The 14,690-nt window shown below is 45.3% G+C and overlaps 1 protein-coding gene across 18 annotated transcripts in view; it reads left to right on the top strand.

Annotated features, from left to right (window-relative positions):
• The first annotated feature begins 118 nt into the window (after positions 1–118).
• WRN (WRN RecQ like helicase) overlaps positions 119–14,690 on the top strand; it is a 28,230-nt gene continuing 13,658 nt past the window's right edge. For 8 of the 18 annotated variants that reach the window (XM_085578368.1, XM_085578365.1, XM_085578366.1 and 5 more), the window contains exons 1-15: positions 131–518; positions 898–1,000; positions 1,677–1,792; positions 2,727–2,872; positions 5,609–5,757; positions 7,541–7,690; positions 8,910–8,982; positions 9,877–9,985; positions 10,255–10,660; positions 10,867–10,947; positions 11,307–11,451; positions 12,194–12,269; positions 12,702–12,769; positions 12,926–13,034; positions 14,581–14,649. In XM_085578368.1, the coding sequence (XP_085434494.1) occupies positions 911–1,000; positions 1,677–1,792; positions 2,727–2,872; positions 5,609–5,757; positions 7,541–7,690; positions 8,910–8,982; positions 9,877–9,985; positions 10,255–10,660; positions 10,867–10,947; positions 11,307–11,451; positions 12,194–12,269; positions 12,702–12,769; positions 12,926–13,034; positions 14,581–14,649 (1,787 nt within the window). In that variant the 5' untranslated portion in view covers positions 131–518; positions 898–910. Of the gene's footprint in view, positions 519–897; positions 1,001–1,466; positions 1,793–2,726; positions 2,873–5,608; positions 5,758–7,540; positions 7,691–8,909; positions 8,983–9,876; positions 9,986–10,254; positions 10,661–10,866; positions 10,948–11,306; positions 11,452–12,193; positions 12,270–12,701; positions 12,770–12,925; positions 13,035–14,580; positions 14,650–14,690 lie in introns of those variants that run through there. The other 10 variants (XM_085578377.1, XM_085578376.1, XM_085578373.1 and 7 more) reach the window with 8 other exon arrangements.

Below are 14,690 nucleotides of genomic sequence, written 5' to 3'. Positions count from 1 at the left end.
CGGCCCTCACGGCCGCGGGACTACAACACCCACAGTGCCCCGCGGCCGCCGCAGCACTGCGCGTGCGCGTCACCTCGGGTAACCTGAGCGAAGGCGGGCCGCCATCTGTGGCGTATTTACGGCGCGACGCGGCGTGACGCGCAATGGGCGCGCAGCGCGGGCTCCGTGAAGGAGGCGGCCGCGCCCAAGGCACCGGGCACGGAGAGGCCGCGGCGGCGGGACGGGCCCGCTCAGAGCCCTTGGCAGCGCTCGGGGCCTGCTGAGCTGGGGGACAGCACGTGAAGCGCTGAGGGCACTGGGAGCCCTGTGGGACAGCCGCTCCGAGGGGGCCCCGGCAGCCTGCCCAGCGCTGAGGGTGCTCTGTCCTGTGGCAAATCGGCCGCACTGGCTGTTGTGTGAGGACGTGCGGGCGGCTCCGTGTCCCCTGCCGGTTATCCCGAGGAGTCCTGGCCTGGCTGGGCGCTCCCATCGGGTGCTGAGCGATCCCGAGTTCCGGAGGTCGGCGTCGGTCTGGCTAGGTGGGTGCGGCTGTGGCGGGATGGGATGCGGAATCGTTTGTGGGTATCGGGAGTGCTCTGGAACTTACAGCTGGTTTGGGAGCGGTGGGTGCTGCAGGGTGTCTTTTATTTTCAGCTTCTGAATTGCTCTCTCCTGTTCCCGGCAGTCCCAGTCTAATAAAGTGAGTGGTTATAAAGGGGAGCTGTTGCCACGTTTTGGTGTCAAAATCCTTTTTGGAGTTGAAACGGTTGTGCTTCTGCACCCCAAGGGAGAAGTCTGCTTAGCCTTGAAAATTAAAATATTTCCATCACCTTGTTCAGACCTGATGATAGTGGTAGCTGACCTCCACCTGAGCTGCAGACTGTTCTGATTTCTTGTTCTTCTCTTCATTAATCACAGAAATGTGCCAAAAATGGATGTGGTAGCTGCTGGCCTGCGGGGTAAGTATCCCCAGTGGATGCTCACAGAGAGCCAGGAGGAAACTTCTTTGGGGCACAAAAAGGTAGGTCCTGGCTCTTTATAGGCTGCAGAACAGCCCAGCTCTGGAGAATGTGCTTTTAGTTAGGCTTGTGCCTCCAAGGGAATTTTCATGTTCCTGCTGCTCTCCCAGGAATGTGGGCTCTACATTAGTGAGGGTGGGGGATTTCTCCTCCCTTCAAGTTGGGGAGTTGGTTCTGGAAAGGCCCTTCTGGTGGCCTTGATATGTTAAGTATTCCAGGTTGGTTTGCAGCTGTGTCAGCTGAATTAATTGCTCATTGTTTTTGATGTCCCCTAAGTGTTCCTTGTTTTGTTTTTTGGTTGTTTGTTTTTTTTTTTCCTGTGTGCGTGAGCAGTTCAGTATAAAAATGCCCTCGAGGCGGGACCATCCCTGTGACGCCTGAAACAGCTTCAACAGTTAGATAATTAATTAATTAATGAGGGAGGGGGAAAGCAGAGGCTGCAGTTCAGCAGCTTTTATTCCACAAAGTGGGAGTAAATGATTAGCTGATGAGTAAGTGGTTAGCAGCTTAGCTATTACAAGTTATCAGGTGAAACAACAGCAATTTTTTATTCACTGAGTGCTCAGAGTTAAATGGAGAAGCTGGGCAGGAGCCCAAATGTTTTGATGAAGGGGCTGTGGGATGGATGTGAGGACAGGTGTGGCAGATAACCAATCTCTCCCAATTTTGGTTTGCCAGAAGTCTGGTGCCCAGAGGAGTGTTCTGGAGGATGGGCTGCCATTCCTGGAGTTCTGTGGCTCTGTTGTTTATAGCTACGAAGCCAGTGACTGTTCTCTTCTCTCAGAAGATATCAGGTAACAGTTCATATTCCATTTTTTTCTTTCTTTCCTTTGAGTGCTCCTTTCTTTTTGGAAGGGATCAGGCTCTTGGGAATATTTTCCCATTTGGCCTTGTGAGAGATGCCAGTGCTGAACCTTTCTGTCCCTCGGAGCAGAAGCTGTGAAGGCTCCAATATCAGATCGATTGCCTTCCATAGAATGGGTAATTCCATGAGCTTCAGTGACTTCATGGAGAAATGCTAATTCCTAACTTGGGACTGTATGTGTAAAGAAAATAAAGTAAATTTATTTATGGTGCAAATCCATGATTATTTTTCCTGGTTTTGTGTAGCACAGCTCATGTTGCTGGGGAAAAAGAACTCTGTACAAAACTTCCAGTGCTGTGGGGTAAATAAAGAGCTGTTGTTCAAGGGGTCGTGGGATGAATCAAGAACGTTTCTATGGAATAAAGGCCATTCCATCATCTTTTCCCTGAGGCCTGTGTGGCCAAGTTTTAGTAGTGGGGTTAAAGGTTCTGTCCCTCTTGTGCTGCTGAGGGGGAAGAGGTAGGAAATTTGGGAGTCTAGGGCAGAAGGGGGTGGTGTGGGAAAGGTGTTTGGAGATTATTTTATTTCCCATTGCCCTACTCTGCTTTGAGTGGCAAGAAATCAGTTCATTTTGACGTGCTTGCTTTGCCCTGCTGGTGATTTCTGAGTGTCCTCTCCCTGTCCTTCTCTGCACCCGCCACCTGCAGATATTTCCCAGCCATGTGCTAGTCTTAGCAGGCAGATCTGCAGGGTTCTGGAGCACTTCAGGTGGCTCTGTGAGCCAGCAGCAAGTGCTGTGAGTTGTGAAAAGCTTTCTGTGCCTTGCACGTGTGATGTGGGCAGTCACAGCCCGTGTGCCCTTGCTGGGGGGTGCCAGGCGTTGTGGCAGCAGGTAAATGTGGGGGGTGTCTGCTCCTTTCCAGGCAGAGTTTGTCAGATGGGGCTGCTGTTGGCTTTGACATCGAGTGGCCACCAGCATACACCAAAGGGAGGATGGCCAAAACAGCTGTAATCCAGATGTGTGTCACTGAGGACAAGTGTTACTTGTTTCACGTCTCCTCCATGGCAGGTACTGTACCTCTGCTCTTATTTAGGGCATGGACTTCTCACTGTTTCTCATGCTTATCTTTGAACTGAAGCGTTGAGCAATGGCTAATATACCCTACCACATGGGACAGTAAAAATCCTTCCTTTTTCTCCCCTTTCCCACCTATGATAAAGGGATTTATTCTTTGAGGAGTGCCTGTATATTAAGACAATCTTAGCTTGCCAGGTGTGCTTAAAAACAGGGTGTGGGTTCTGAACAGGGAAGAAGAGTCTTATTTGGGGATTATTTTTCTCTGGGTGAGAATATTCCAGTTTTCAAAATTTAATTCCCTGCTCCTGTGAGTTTTCTGTTTAGTGCCAAAATAAACAGCGAACCTAAATAGAGTGGGCTGTGGGTTTTTTGTGTTTTGTTTTTTTTGTTTGTTTGTTTTCTGGGTTTTTTTTGTTGTTTTTTTTTTAATTTGGCTTCAACAAGAAGCCTCAAAAATTATGGCTCTTGTATTCTTTATTCCCAATTCCTGCATTATATGACATCAGCTTTGGGAAAGAATACTGGGTACCTGGTGTGCTACAGCTGTGGGGAGAGAAGGGGGTGTGCTTAGCAGGGGCTGAATTCATTATGGATGTGAATAAAAGCTTCCAAATAGGGAAAATAGGGATGAGGGAAGGAGCTGGCAATTTTATAACCTTTGGTTTAAAATGTTAGATTAAAACTATGCCTGTGAGAGGTTTCTGATTTCCCTGGGGGACTCATGCTGAGGTATAATAGCGATCATTTTAATGTTGGTGTTCAATCCTTTGTCATTTAGAGCAAATGGGGTGGAAAACTTAATTGCTGGAGGCCATTCCATCAGGGAGGCTGGGGAGCACAAAGGAAAATGATGTGAGGAGAGGAAGCTGAGGGAGCGAGAGCCATAAAGAGCTGGAATGCTTCTGATTCTGGCAGGGAAGATGTTTGTGTGGCTGCTGTGGTACAGCTAAAGGTGGTGTTTCCCTCTGGATGGTTTTCTGAAATGCCTGCTCTTGCCAATGGAGGATGCACTTTGAACTGAGTGACTTGTGCAGGGACCAGAGCCAGTTTCTGCTTGTTATGGCAGTGTATGTGATCTGCAGAAATGCTGGCCAAACCACAATAAAAAGCAATAAGTCCTAGCGAAAAAGCTTTCTCCTGCAGGAGGAATTGGCTGTTCTTGGACTGTTTATAGATGGCAAAACCACACTTATTTATTTATTGGGAAGATTGTTCATAATTTTTCGGTTTTTTTAGTATTTTGTTATTTCCTTACAGATTTCTCAAAATGTGACCTGTTTCTCAGATTGTAGCTTTTGCACAGTCTTCAAATTAGACTTTTTGTTTTCTGTTAGTCACTTTTCTAGGAATGAGGTGGTGGGAATGGGGCCAGAGTCCTCCACTGGGGAGTGCCCATCCTGTAAGGTTGTAATGATGATTCTCTCAGGTGGAAACCCCTTGTACAGCAAGCCTCTGTGTATGTTGCAGGCTTTTATTTGATTAAATCCTCTTTATATGTGGAAGATTTTCCATCTTTTCCTATAGCTCACGTGCTTTGGGAGTGCTGTGCTTTGTCTGCCTCTCACAGCACCAGGCTGCTACTGTTTGGGGGGGGGTTACCAGTTATTTTTTAATGCTTTGGGGTAGCTCTGTGATTTCCCAGTCCACAGCACAGCTGACTGTGGCTGTAGCTGCAAATGTACCTGTACAGTGGCAGCCATCAGAGGGCAGAGATAATTAATGCACAAAAAAAATAGTGCACAAATAAAATCCGTAGTGCTAAGTGTTTGTTGGAGCACATAAATGCATATTGCAGGGCTGAGAAAAGGTGATGTTTGAAATTGAAACCCAAGGCAGATGAGCACTGTGTGCCTGTGCAGTTGTGTGTTTGCAGGTACTAGATTTGCACTTGAGACTAATTCAGGGTATCCAGCTGTGGGGTCCTGAAGGTATGGATTTAAATAAGATGCTCTGAATTCTAAATGGGAGCAAACACACAGGGGATGAAAAGGCTGTTATTGTTCAAGGATGAAGTGTCTGGGGCTGTTCTTCCTGTAGAAAAAGAGATGAGAAAGCTGCCTGCTTTAATTCACTCCTGTAAGCTTGAAAATACCCTTTGATCCAGGTTTGCTGTGCCATCAGTTTGGGAGAAATCAAAATACAGTACTCGGTGTCTGTGTGCATCTTGGAACATTGTGGGTTTTTGCTTGCTGACAAGGCTGACATGTTTGGGCTTGGCACAGCATCTGGTTGGTGGATTCTGTTTTCCAAATGCTGTTGTTGGAGCAGCCCAGCCTTAGCTCTGAGTTTGACTCCAGAGAGTCTGTGCTTCTGGTGATTTGCCATGCTTATGGTTTCAACTGTTGCCCAGAAATGTGAAATAGCAAAAAACGTGAAGAAATTATGGGGAAAATAGTAAAATAATATTGGATTTCATGTAATGAACACTGAATTTTGAGAATTAAAGTATCTTTAGGTTGTTTTGGTTTTTTTTACTTGGTTTGTTTCCAGGTGCAGGATGATTTGTGTATTTCAACTATTTCTTTCTTGCTTGTCTGCAGATGACCCATCACAACCAGCTGAAGTTTTCAGTCATTCCAGAGAGAAATCAAATAAACAGAGGTGGCTTTTCCCTTAAAAGCACAGGATTTTGCAGATGGCCTTTGTGCTTGGATTTTGTCATTTCCATTAGGCTTGCTGGCATCTTCCAGTATTTAGTTTCTCATGTTTGGGCTTAATCTATTTTAGGTTTTCCCAAGGGACTCAAAAGGCTGCTCGAAGATGAAACAATTAAAAAGGTTGGCGTAGGAATTGAGGGAGATCAATGGAAGCTGATGAGTGACTTTGAAATCAAACTGAAGAGCTTTGTGGAGCTGGCTGACGTTGCTAATGAGAAAGTAAAACTCTAAAACCTTTTTGTTGTGGGAGGGAATCTTGTTGTGGTGCTGCTGTGCAAAAGAAGGCTTCCTTGTCTTGGTTGGAGTTCATTCCAATAGTAAAGGTGCTCTGTGGAATAAAGCAGAGATCTGTTGTAACTTATTCAGAAACTGTTTAAAAACACCTCTGAAAGCCTGCAGAAAAAGCCAGTTTTTAATCAACATTTGTCCCCTCTCAGCTCTGTTCACTTCAAGTATTTACAAGATGTGCCTTTTGATTTCAGCTTCAGGTGCTTTTCCTTTAATTCTTGGTGATGGAGATGGGCCTGGTGGTTCTGCTGGCAGTGGTGTCATTATCCCAGCAATGGCTGAACCTCATCAACAGGCTACCAGAAGGCAGCCCTGCTGCCATGGCTTGCTGGGTGCTTGAGGGAGGCATCAAGGTCTTCCTTGAAGCCCTTCCTGCAGAGGTGTTTCTGCCACACAATCTGGGAATAGATTTTCTGTAGGATTATCTCTATTCCTATGATTCTCAGGCCGGTGTCACCTCAGCTCTGAGTGCTGTTTCCAGCACCTGGTGAGCTGCTGTTTACAAGTTGTGCTGCCTTTGGCGTGCCCAGAGTGTCAATTTTGTGTCAGAGATGGTTTGATGCAGGGCCACCTGTGCTGTCCTTTTAGGGAAAGGAGCCAAAGGTTTCTTATTTCTAGCACATCCCTTAAAGCTTTTTTTTCTGTGTGCACCTTACTTGTGCTTGGTCTCTCCACACCTTTCTTTCCTTCTGTGATGCAGCACAGTGCTTTCCATAGGAGTCAATGTAGAGTTTGGTTTGGAAATGATGCAAATTAGCTGTTTTGCTCAAGCAATAAGAGGAGCTGTTATTTCTCCAAGTTGCAGTTTCCTCAGTCACCCCACTTTATTTTTTATCCCCTCATTCAACTTGGGATAATTTGTTGTGAAGATGAGCAATGTGATCTCTGATAGCAGCTTAAATGTCTTTTGCTGAAGAGAAAACAAACCAAAAATAAACTTGAAAGAGAACAAAAGAACAGGGTTATATATAATGGCACAACGGGAGGGGAAGGGCTGGGGGAGCCTAAAAAGAACAGTTGGGAGGGTTGTTTTTTTTTTTATACCAGACTCAAGGCAATGAGCTGCTAATGCTGCACTGCTGCTGTTCAGCTCCCCAGCTGGGCACATTTTCCAAGCTGTAATAGCAGCAGGCTGTGCCCTTGAGGCCTGGATCCTTGGCTCTGAAGGAAAGTTTCTCAGATTGGCTCTGGACACAGCAGAGTGCAGCCACTGGGGCTGACTAGGAATTGCAAAGGCAATTGGAGGCAGCAGCGTGCTGGGGTGGCTTTTGGAGACTTTGAGACTCGTGGGCTAGAGCTGTGCTCTTGTCTTTGTGCTTGGCTTCAGCCTGACAAAAGATGTCCAACATGCACAGGCAGGCTTTAATATTCCTGTGGTTTTATTAGATAAATCCCTGGTGCTGGATACTGAGTTTTTCTAATTATAAAGGCAAATAACAGGAGAATCCTGGAGGAGAGAGGGGGTGCTGTTTAAGTCTAGGCCTTTTATTTTATCAACCAAGAGGTTGTTTTGTATAGATGCCTTGTATTTTTAATAGTGTGACAGCACTGAGAAGAGTTACTGCTTTAAAAAACTAAGTATGCTTTGGCTAACCCAGAGCTCTTGGCTGCTAACAAGGGATTGAGTATGCTTTGCTCTTTCTGGGGAGGTGCAGATGCTTTCCTTTTTAAACAAATCCTTTGCTTCTGGTGTTTTGTTGTTTTTTTTTCCCAGCTGAAGTGCAAGGAGACGTGGAGTCTAAATGGCTTGGTGAAGCACCTTTTTGGCAGGCAGCTGTTGAAGGATCAGTCTGTCCGATGCAGCAACTGGGAGCAGTTTCCACTCAACGAGGAGCAGAAGCTCTATGCAGCCACAGATGCCTATGTATGTACCACAGGGGATCAGCATTCCTACCTCTGGGAGTGCATCCCTTCTCCAGTGTGCTCCTAGCTGCTGGGTATTTTTTTTAGTCCCTTGTCTGCAGGTGTTCCCTGCAGCTTGATGCCACTTTTGGATGTGTTTCCCTCTGTTTTTGTCTTCTTTCTTAGCTGCTAATGAAGCCAAATCTTGTTAAATGTAGTACTGGACGTGAAATTCAAAAGCAACTTGGGAGGAACACAGCCTTCACCTGTGGCTAATACAGGAGAACCATAATATGGATTTTCAGGAAGAGCTCAGTTGCATATGAGTTTTGTGTTTCTCCAGAAGTCCCTGTTTTTTGTGTTCTGCATGAGTTTTGGTTTATCTGCAGTGCTGTGAAGGGTTTCACCAATATGCTACCAATTGCCACCTGCTTCCTGGGAGAAAATTAAGGGAAAAAAATCCTTTCAGTCTCTTATTTCTAGACCTAGAGGAAGGGAAGAGGGACAGTGGTTTCTTTTATTACTTCTCGTTTACTTGGAAGTTCAGCCATGGAGGGTTTAGCACCTGTGAAGACACAAAACAGTACAAAAAACATTTTCCATTTTTTTGTGCCTGGTTCAGCTTTTGTAGCCATTTTTTCCAGGCAGTGCATCTTTCCCACTATGCTCTGTTCACCTGGCCTGCCTTTTGGAGCCTCCCAGGAAAACATGAAGGAGTAACTAGTTTCTTTTTCAACACGTGTAGCCTAATTAGCACATTGCTGGCTTTAGGCTGTGTTTTTCTGTTAGAACTCATTATTCATACCAAGGGAAATACTAAACACACTGAATCCATCTTGGTGTGTTTGTAGCTCTTCTCCTGGAGCACGGCATGAAATCTGAATGAGGTGAGCAGATGGTGGGACTGGGAGCTGAGCACTGCGAGCCTTCTGTGTGCAGCCAGCTTGCTGAGATGACCCACTCTGGGACCTGTCTAAGAGTAACCATTCCAGGGGGAGTCCCAAGTCAGCATTTGGCCCTTCCTGCAGCATTCTGTAACATGCAACCTGGTCCTGATGGACAATGGAGTCAGGGTAGTAATTAGTGTCATTAGATGGGAGCTGTATTCCAGTTTAGATTTCTGCTGGTCATGCTGTATTGGTGCCATGATTTGCCTGATTAACTCCTGATTAGGTTTTTTTGTTACTGTTTTTTTTTTCTCTGTAGAGTATAGAATACTAGTAGTTTCTTTTCCCTCCTAGGCTGGCTACATTGTTTATGAAAAACTGAAAAATATGAGTAAGAGTGACCAGAAATTACTTAGTGTGAGCAAAGGTAAGTTGTCTATCCAGGCATAAGGAATTTATTCCATGTAGAATTGCATATTCCATTTCCCAGCAGATATTTTAATAGTGTTAGGTTTGTTTGGCTTCTTGGTGATTACAGATGACTTGCAGAGGGAGCACATAGGAAGAGGCCTTGGATGCCCAGGGTAACCACACTCTGTGGCTGTTTTCCATAGGATGTAGGAAAGGATTATTTATCTCTGCTGTACACAGAGATGGGAAGAATTCCTGCTGTCATTTTGGTTTGTTTATGGTAACACTTCAATGAGTTAATTTCAGTGCTGCTGAGGCAGGGACAAATACCTAATTTAAGATGAAATAGGGCTACAAAACAAACCATGTTAGCAAGTAATGTTCTTACTGGGGCATATCAATAGGACCCAAATGTTTTAGAGCAGTTTAACATTATTTACTTTGTCAGAGGAGATTTTAAAATCTTAGTTGTTACTCAGTTCTGTGTTTGATAAAGATATTGTAGGTAGCTTAAGGCTGAAAAAGAGGTGGTGAAGGGTTTGTTTCCTTTTTGTTTTGGCTGAATTTTACTTCCCTGTCAAAAGCAGGAGTGGCAGGGCTGTTCCCTTGATCCGAGGTGCAGGGTTTTGCCTTGGTTTAGTCAGCATGTCTGTGTTAGCAGTTCTTTTCCGGGTGCTGGGAGGGACTGCTTTATTCCCATGGTGTACCTGTTTTTCCTGAGCTTGTGTAGTGGAACAGAAGCAATGCTGGAATACTTAGAAGCTTGGCCTGATTCTCTGTGCTTGATTTTTGAGCCTTGGAAAATGCTGTCTTCCAGCTGTAGATGTAGGAATGCAGTCACAGGAATGAGAGTTCTTTACCTGGAGACCCCAATTATTAACAAAATAACCGGTTGTTGCACTGGTTACAGATGCCACATCTGAGGGTGTGAAGGAGCGCTTGGCTTCCCTGGCTGAAGAGATAACAGACCTGGCTTCTCACATCCCTGACTCTTCTGGACAACTGGAAAACTTCCAGAGGTCAGTTTTGTGCTGATTTGTTTCTAGCTCCACAATCAGTGTTTTGCTTTTGGTCTCCCAGGTCCCGCACAACAAAGTACCTATTTTTGAGCAGTCATCTGTTACCTGTTTGTTGTTTTTCAAGAAAACATATTTTTTTATATGTAGGAATATGTGTTTTCACTGGTCTGACTGCAAAGGATTTGACACTGAAGATGGCTGAATTTTGCTCTGAAAGGTAGTAGCTGCATCTTGAATTTTGCTTTACCTTCCTTGGTTTTACCTCCTAGGGCTGCAGAAATACTAGCAGAGATATCAGAGAACATCAGTGCTTTGAAAACCACCCTGTTGGGCTCAGGTTTCCCTTCTGGACTGGAGAGGAGCTGTGGTGCAAACAGAACACATTTTGTAGCCAAGTCAGCAAACGTCCAAGCACAAAAAGCAGAATGTGCTGAGCAACCTGAAGGTGACCTCAACAGCTGCTCTGATGCTACGCTGGCTGTCCTCTGGGAGGAAGAAATGAGTGGAGAGGAGGCACAGAGAGGTAACACTGCTCTGGAAAACGGAGCTCCAGCAGCCAGATTTACAGAAGAAGAGGACAGGGATGACTTCAATTCCCTGGACATTACTGAGCAAGAGCTTCAGGTCCTGGAGCGTCAGGCTGCGAAGGAATTGGTCAGTGAAGCTGCACCTGAGGTAATGAGCACTTGTTAACTTCTAACATTTCTTTCAGATGTTTTGTTTTTAATGGACAGGCCCCAGAGCTGAATGTTGAGCTTAATTATCTTCGGTAAGAAGTTAAAGCACGTGGAGAAGTGGCTTGTAGGAGGTTCAAAAGGTTGGAAAGTAGTGGGTGAAACAGAAATTACTTTGCTCCTAAGAGATTCATGTTGATTTTGTAGGAGGCATGTTCTACAGACAATGAACAAAATGTGTCCTCTGTCATAGAGAGTGATGAAGAGCTGGAAATGGAAATGCTGAAGGTGAGTGCCTCAGGGTTTATTTTTCAGGCTTTTTTTTTTCCTAATGATGCTGCTCTGGGATCACAGTGGAGTGGAGCATGGTTAAGGGGAGGGAATATGAAGCAAAAAGCTGCTGCTTACAGAAGAGGGACAGAATAAACACATGGATACCTAAAGAATTCAATTTGCTGGGGTTGGACTGGAGTATCATTGGCCTCCTGTGTCATCTTTACAACACCAGCTTGGACTCAATCCACCTGCTAGATTAAAGTTGTTATAACTGGATTAAAAATTGGTTACCATATGATATTACCTGAGAGAGGCATTTTATCTGCCCTTCCATGATCCAGAGTAACTTTCTTTTCTTCTTAATTGCTCAGTCTCTAAAAGATGTAGATGATTGTGAAGGAGTTTTACCTAAAGGAGAGTCGAGTAAAGCCAGGAAAACTCCTGACACAGAAGTGGATGTAGCACCAGATGGTGATGAAGATGAAGGCATTGAGGAAGAGGAGGAGGAATGTTTGGGTATGGTTTTTTAAGTCTTAAACTTGTAAAAATCACTGTCTGTAGAAGCAGCCATGGAAGAACAGTGACTTTTACGGGTTGATTTCCTAAAATGGGAAGGTACAGCTTGCCTGGATTTCTAAGGGGAACTTAGACTGTCAAGATGAAAAAACAGAGGTGTGCTTGGCAAGAGAGAATGAAGTTCTGCCGTGGTCAGCTGATGTCTGCTTCATGGGAGTAAAACTGACATGGGGGTGTGGGGGACCTGCTCAGATCACAGCACAGGGGAGGTGACACCTTCCCCTGTCTGCCTGTTGCTCTTCTCCTGTTGCTGCTGAGTGGCAGAATTCCAAAATTGTGCCTTGGGGGTGATTTTTGACTTGTTTTGGGGTTGTCCCTGTTGGAGACAAATGAAAGTGGGGAAAGCAGACGAAATGCAAGGACGAACACGCCTTGACTGGCTTGGATGAACCTGTTCTAGATGATGCAGTTAGGCACTGCAGTCCTATTGCTTTATCTCATTAATGAAGCCATATGTTCTCCTCCTTATGTGGGGTCTCTGAGGAGCCTCTCTACTTTTTTAATCCTTCATTTCAGCCTGAAAATATCTAGAATTTGTCTTTCTTTTCACTGGAATTGCCCAGATTCTAACCCCTGGCTGTCTAACCCACGAACTGTGAGCTGTCTGTTGTTTGTGGAGACAGCGCTTTATCTTTCTAAAATTTAATCCCAAATGAGTGTTTTCTCCTCTCTCCCACTAAAGATCCACTGCTACCAGAGCCTGGAGAAAGCCACGTCCAGTGTCTGAAGACCTATTTTGGGCATTCTTCATTTAAACCGTGAGTATATTTTCTGTTAAAGTGGACACTCTGGGGTATAGGTTCTTGCCCTTCCTTCAGCCTGGATGATGTTTTTGTTACTGCTCACTTGAAAAAAATGGCAACAAACAAATCCAGGTGTTGTTCACACTCTGTGTTGGAGATAAGTGATCCACAAGCACTGTGAAAACTGCAGGTGTTATTTGTCATCTCCTGTGAGTGTCTGCTTCAAGTGCTGCTTGCCTGAGTCCTGTTAGAGATCCTCACTCTGGCACTCATGGTCCTGCCTGCAGTATTTGGAGTGTCTTGAGTGCTGCAGCGTGCAAGGACAGCCCTCTGAGGCAGCCTCAAGGGCCTCTTTAACCCACAGTTCCACAGAATATGCAGTTTCATACAATTTACTTGTTATCTGTGATGGCCAAAATCAAATACTCGCCTTTGTTTAATTTAAAGGGTCCAGTGGAAAGTGATCAATTCTCTTTTGGAAGACAGAAGAGATAATCTTGTTGTCATGGCAACTGGTGAGTTACCACTGCATCCTAAGAAACAATAGAAAGCTGTTCCCTTTTGTGGGGAGAGCAGTACAACAAACATGGCTTGGTTTTTTGGGGTGTTAGAATTGTTTCTTGTAGCTGCATAGAAAGCATGATGTCTCTTGTGCTTTTTTCCCCTCTCAGGCTATGGAAAAAGCTTGTGCTACCAATTTCCTCCTGTTTACACTGGACACACAGGAGTTGTCATCTGCCCCCTCATCTCCCTGATGGAGGACCAGGTGCTGCAGCTGACGTAAGTGACGTGGTGGCAGTGCCAGGCTGATGCTGGACTGCCCATGGACACACCTGGGTCCTGCCTGTGGCCTTCCTGGGTGTCTCCCACTTGCAGCAGGCTGTTTTTGTGTCAGCTGCAGGGCATGTGTTTCTCAAGGAGCACACACAGCCCCTGTCAGCAGTCTCAGATCCCTGAATTTGCCATATAGGTGAACCAGGGCTGAGGCTGCAAAAGGATGGATGTTGGTGAGAGGATTCTGAAGGCACTTATTTCTGGATTCACAGGCCTTTTGTGCCCACACTGAAGTGATGGGGGAGCTGTTTGAGGCTGTCAGACTTGTGTCAAAGTTTGGTAGGGCTTGCTTTGGGTCTGAGGAGTGACATCTGAACCTGGAATAGCTGGAAGCTATAGGCAATCCAGATCAAAGCTGCAGCACAGGCTTTCAAGAGGGACAGTGTAGTAGGTCTCCTAACACCTGGCCTCTTCACTTCTTCAGACATCTGAGGGGGGAACTTCTGGGTGACACCAAATCACTCAGATGTGTGGGTTTTAGGTGTTGTCAAGATTAATCTTTGATTTTTTAATAGCTGATAATGCTTTCCCCACATGTCTTCACTTCCTATTGTAAGAGCTATTCACTTCTGACACTTTTGCACTGAAGCTGTGGGACTCACGCTGAGTTGTGTGGTTCATTCCTGCTTTGTCCATCTTGGGAAGAAGAGTTTTTTTGTGAGAGAGGGGAAATGAAGTTGTTTTGAAGTGAAGAACATCAATTAGATGTGTTGTTTTCTGCTGCACGTCATGGCTGTGTGCAGATGAATGGCTGGACTGCCTAAGCTCCTTGACTATTACTCAGCAGGGTGTCTGTGTGACTTTTCCACTGCTTTCCTCAGTGGAAGGGCTTTAATCACTGCCTTCCCAGTGGGTCATTCATTTTGGAGGCCAAGGAGACTGAATCTCTCAGAACTGCAGCACTTTGTCTGTCAGTCTGTCTGCAGTTTGGAATGAGCAGCTGTGGAAACCGAGGGCTCTGGGACAGTGCTGCAAATCACCAAGTTAAGAGGTAAAATATCAGTTGGTTGGGCTGGTAATTATTATGTCATTAAACACCAGCCACCTGATTTAAAATTAGCAGATGCAACATCAGTAGCTCACAAATGATTGAACAAGGTGAAAAAAAGTAGGCTAGCAAGGCTTACATCCAAATGTGAGGAACTGCTGCAGTGAAGAGTTAAAGAAAATATGTTTAGCATATTCTTTTGTTATTTAAGCTTTTTTAAGTACTTGTGAACTTAGGCAAAGAAAATGGCCTTCCTTTCTCTGATTCCTACTAATCTAGTGTGTGTCTTGTGGAGACTGCTGGAGGGGAAGTGGAAGAGTGTTTGGGTGGCAGGAAGAGCCATGCAGCACTCTTGCTTTTTCAAAAGGTGTTTCACACAAAGATCCTTGAAGGAAGTAATCTCTGACCTCACAGCTTGAACTTCCTTTAGAAATGCTGGCACAGGCTGGAAGCTAAAGCTTGAAGAGTGAGTCTGTTCATGACTGTGCTTTTTTATTTCTGCAGAATGACAGGGATTCCAGCTTGCTTCCTTAGTTCTGCTCAGTCAAAACAGGTCAAGGATTCCATCAGAGGGTGAGTTGTAGCCAAGCTTTCTGGTACTCTGGGCTGTGACA

Source organism: Lonchura striata, chromosome 4, assembly GCF_050655825.1.
Source record: "Lonchura striata isolate lonStrDom1 chromosome 4, ASM5065582v1, whole genome shotgun sequence".
Taxonomy (NCBI): domain Eukaryota; kingdom Metazoa; phylum Chordata; class Aves; order Passeriformes; family Estrildidae; genus Lonchura; species Lonchura striata.
This window is presented reverse-complemented; position numbering and strand designations above follow the sequence as displayed.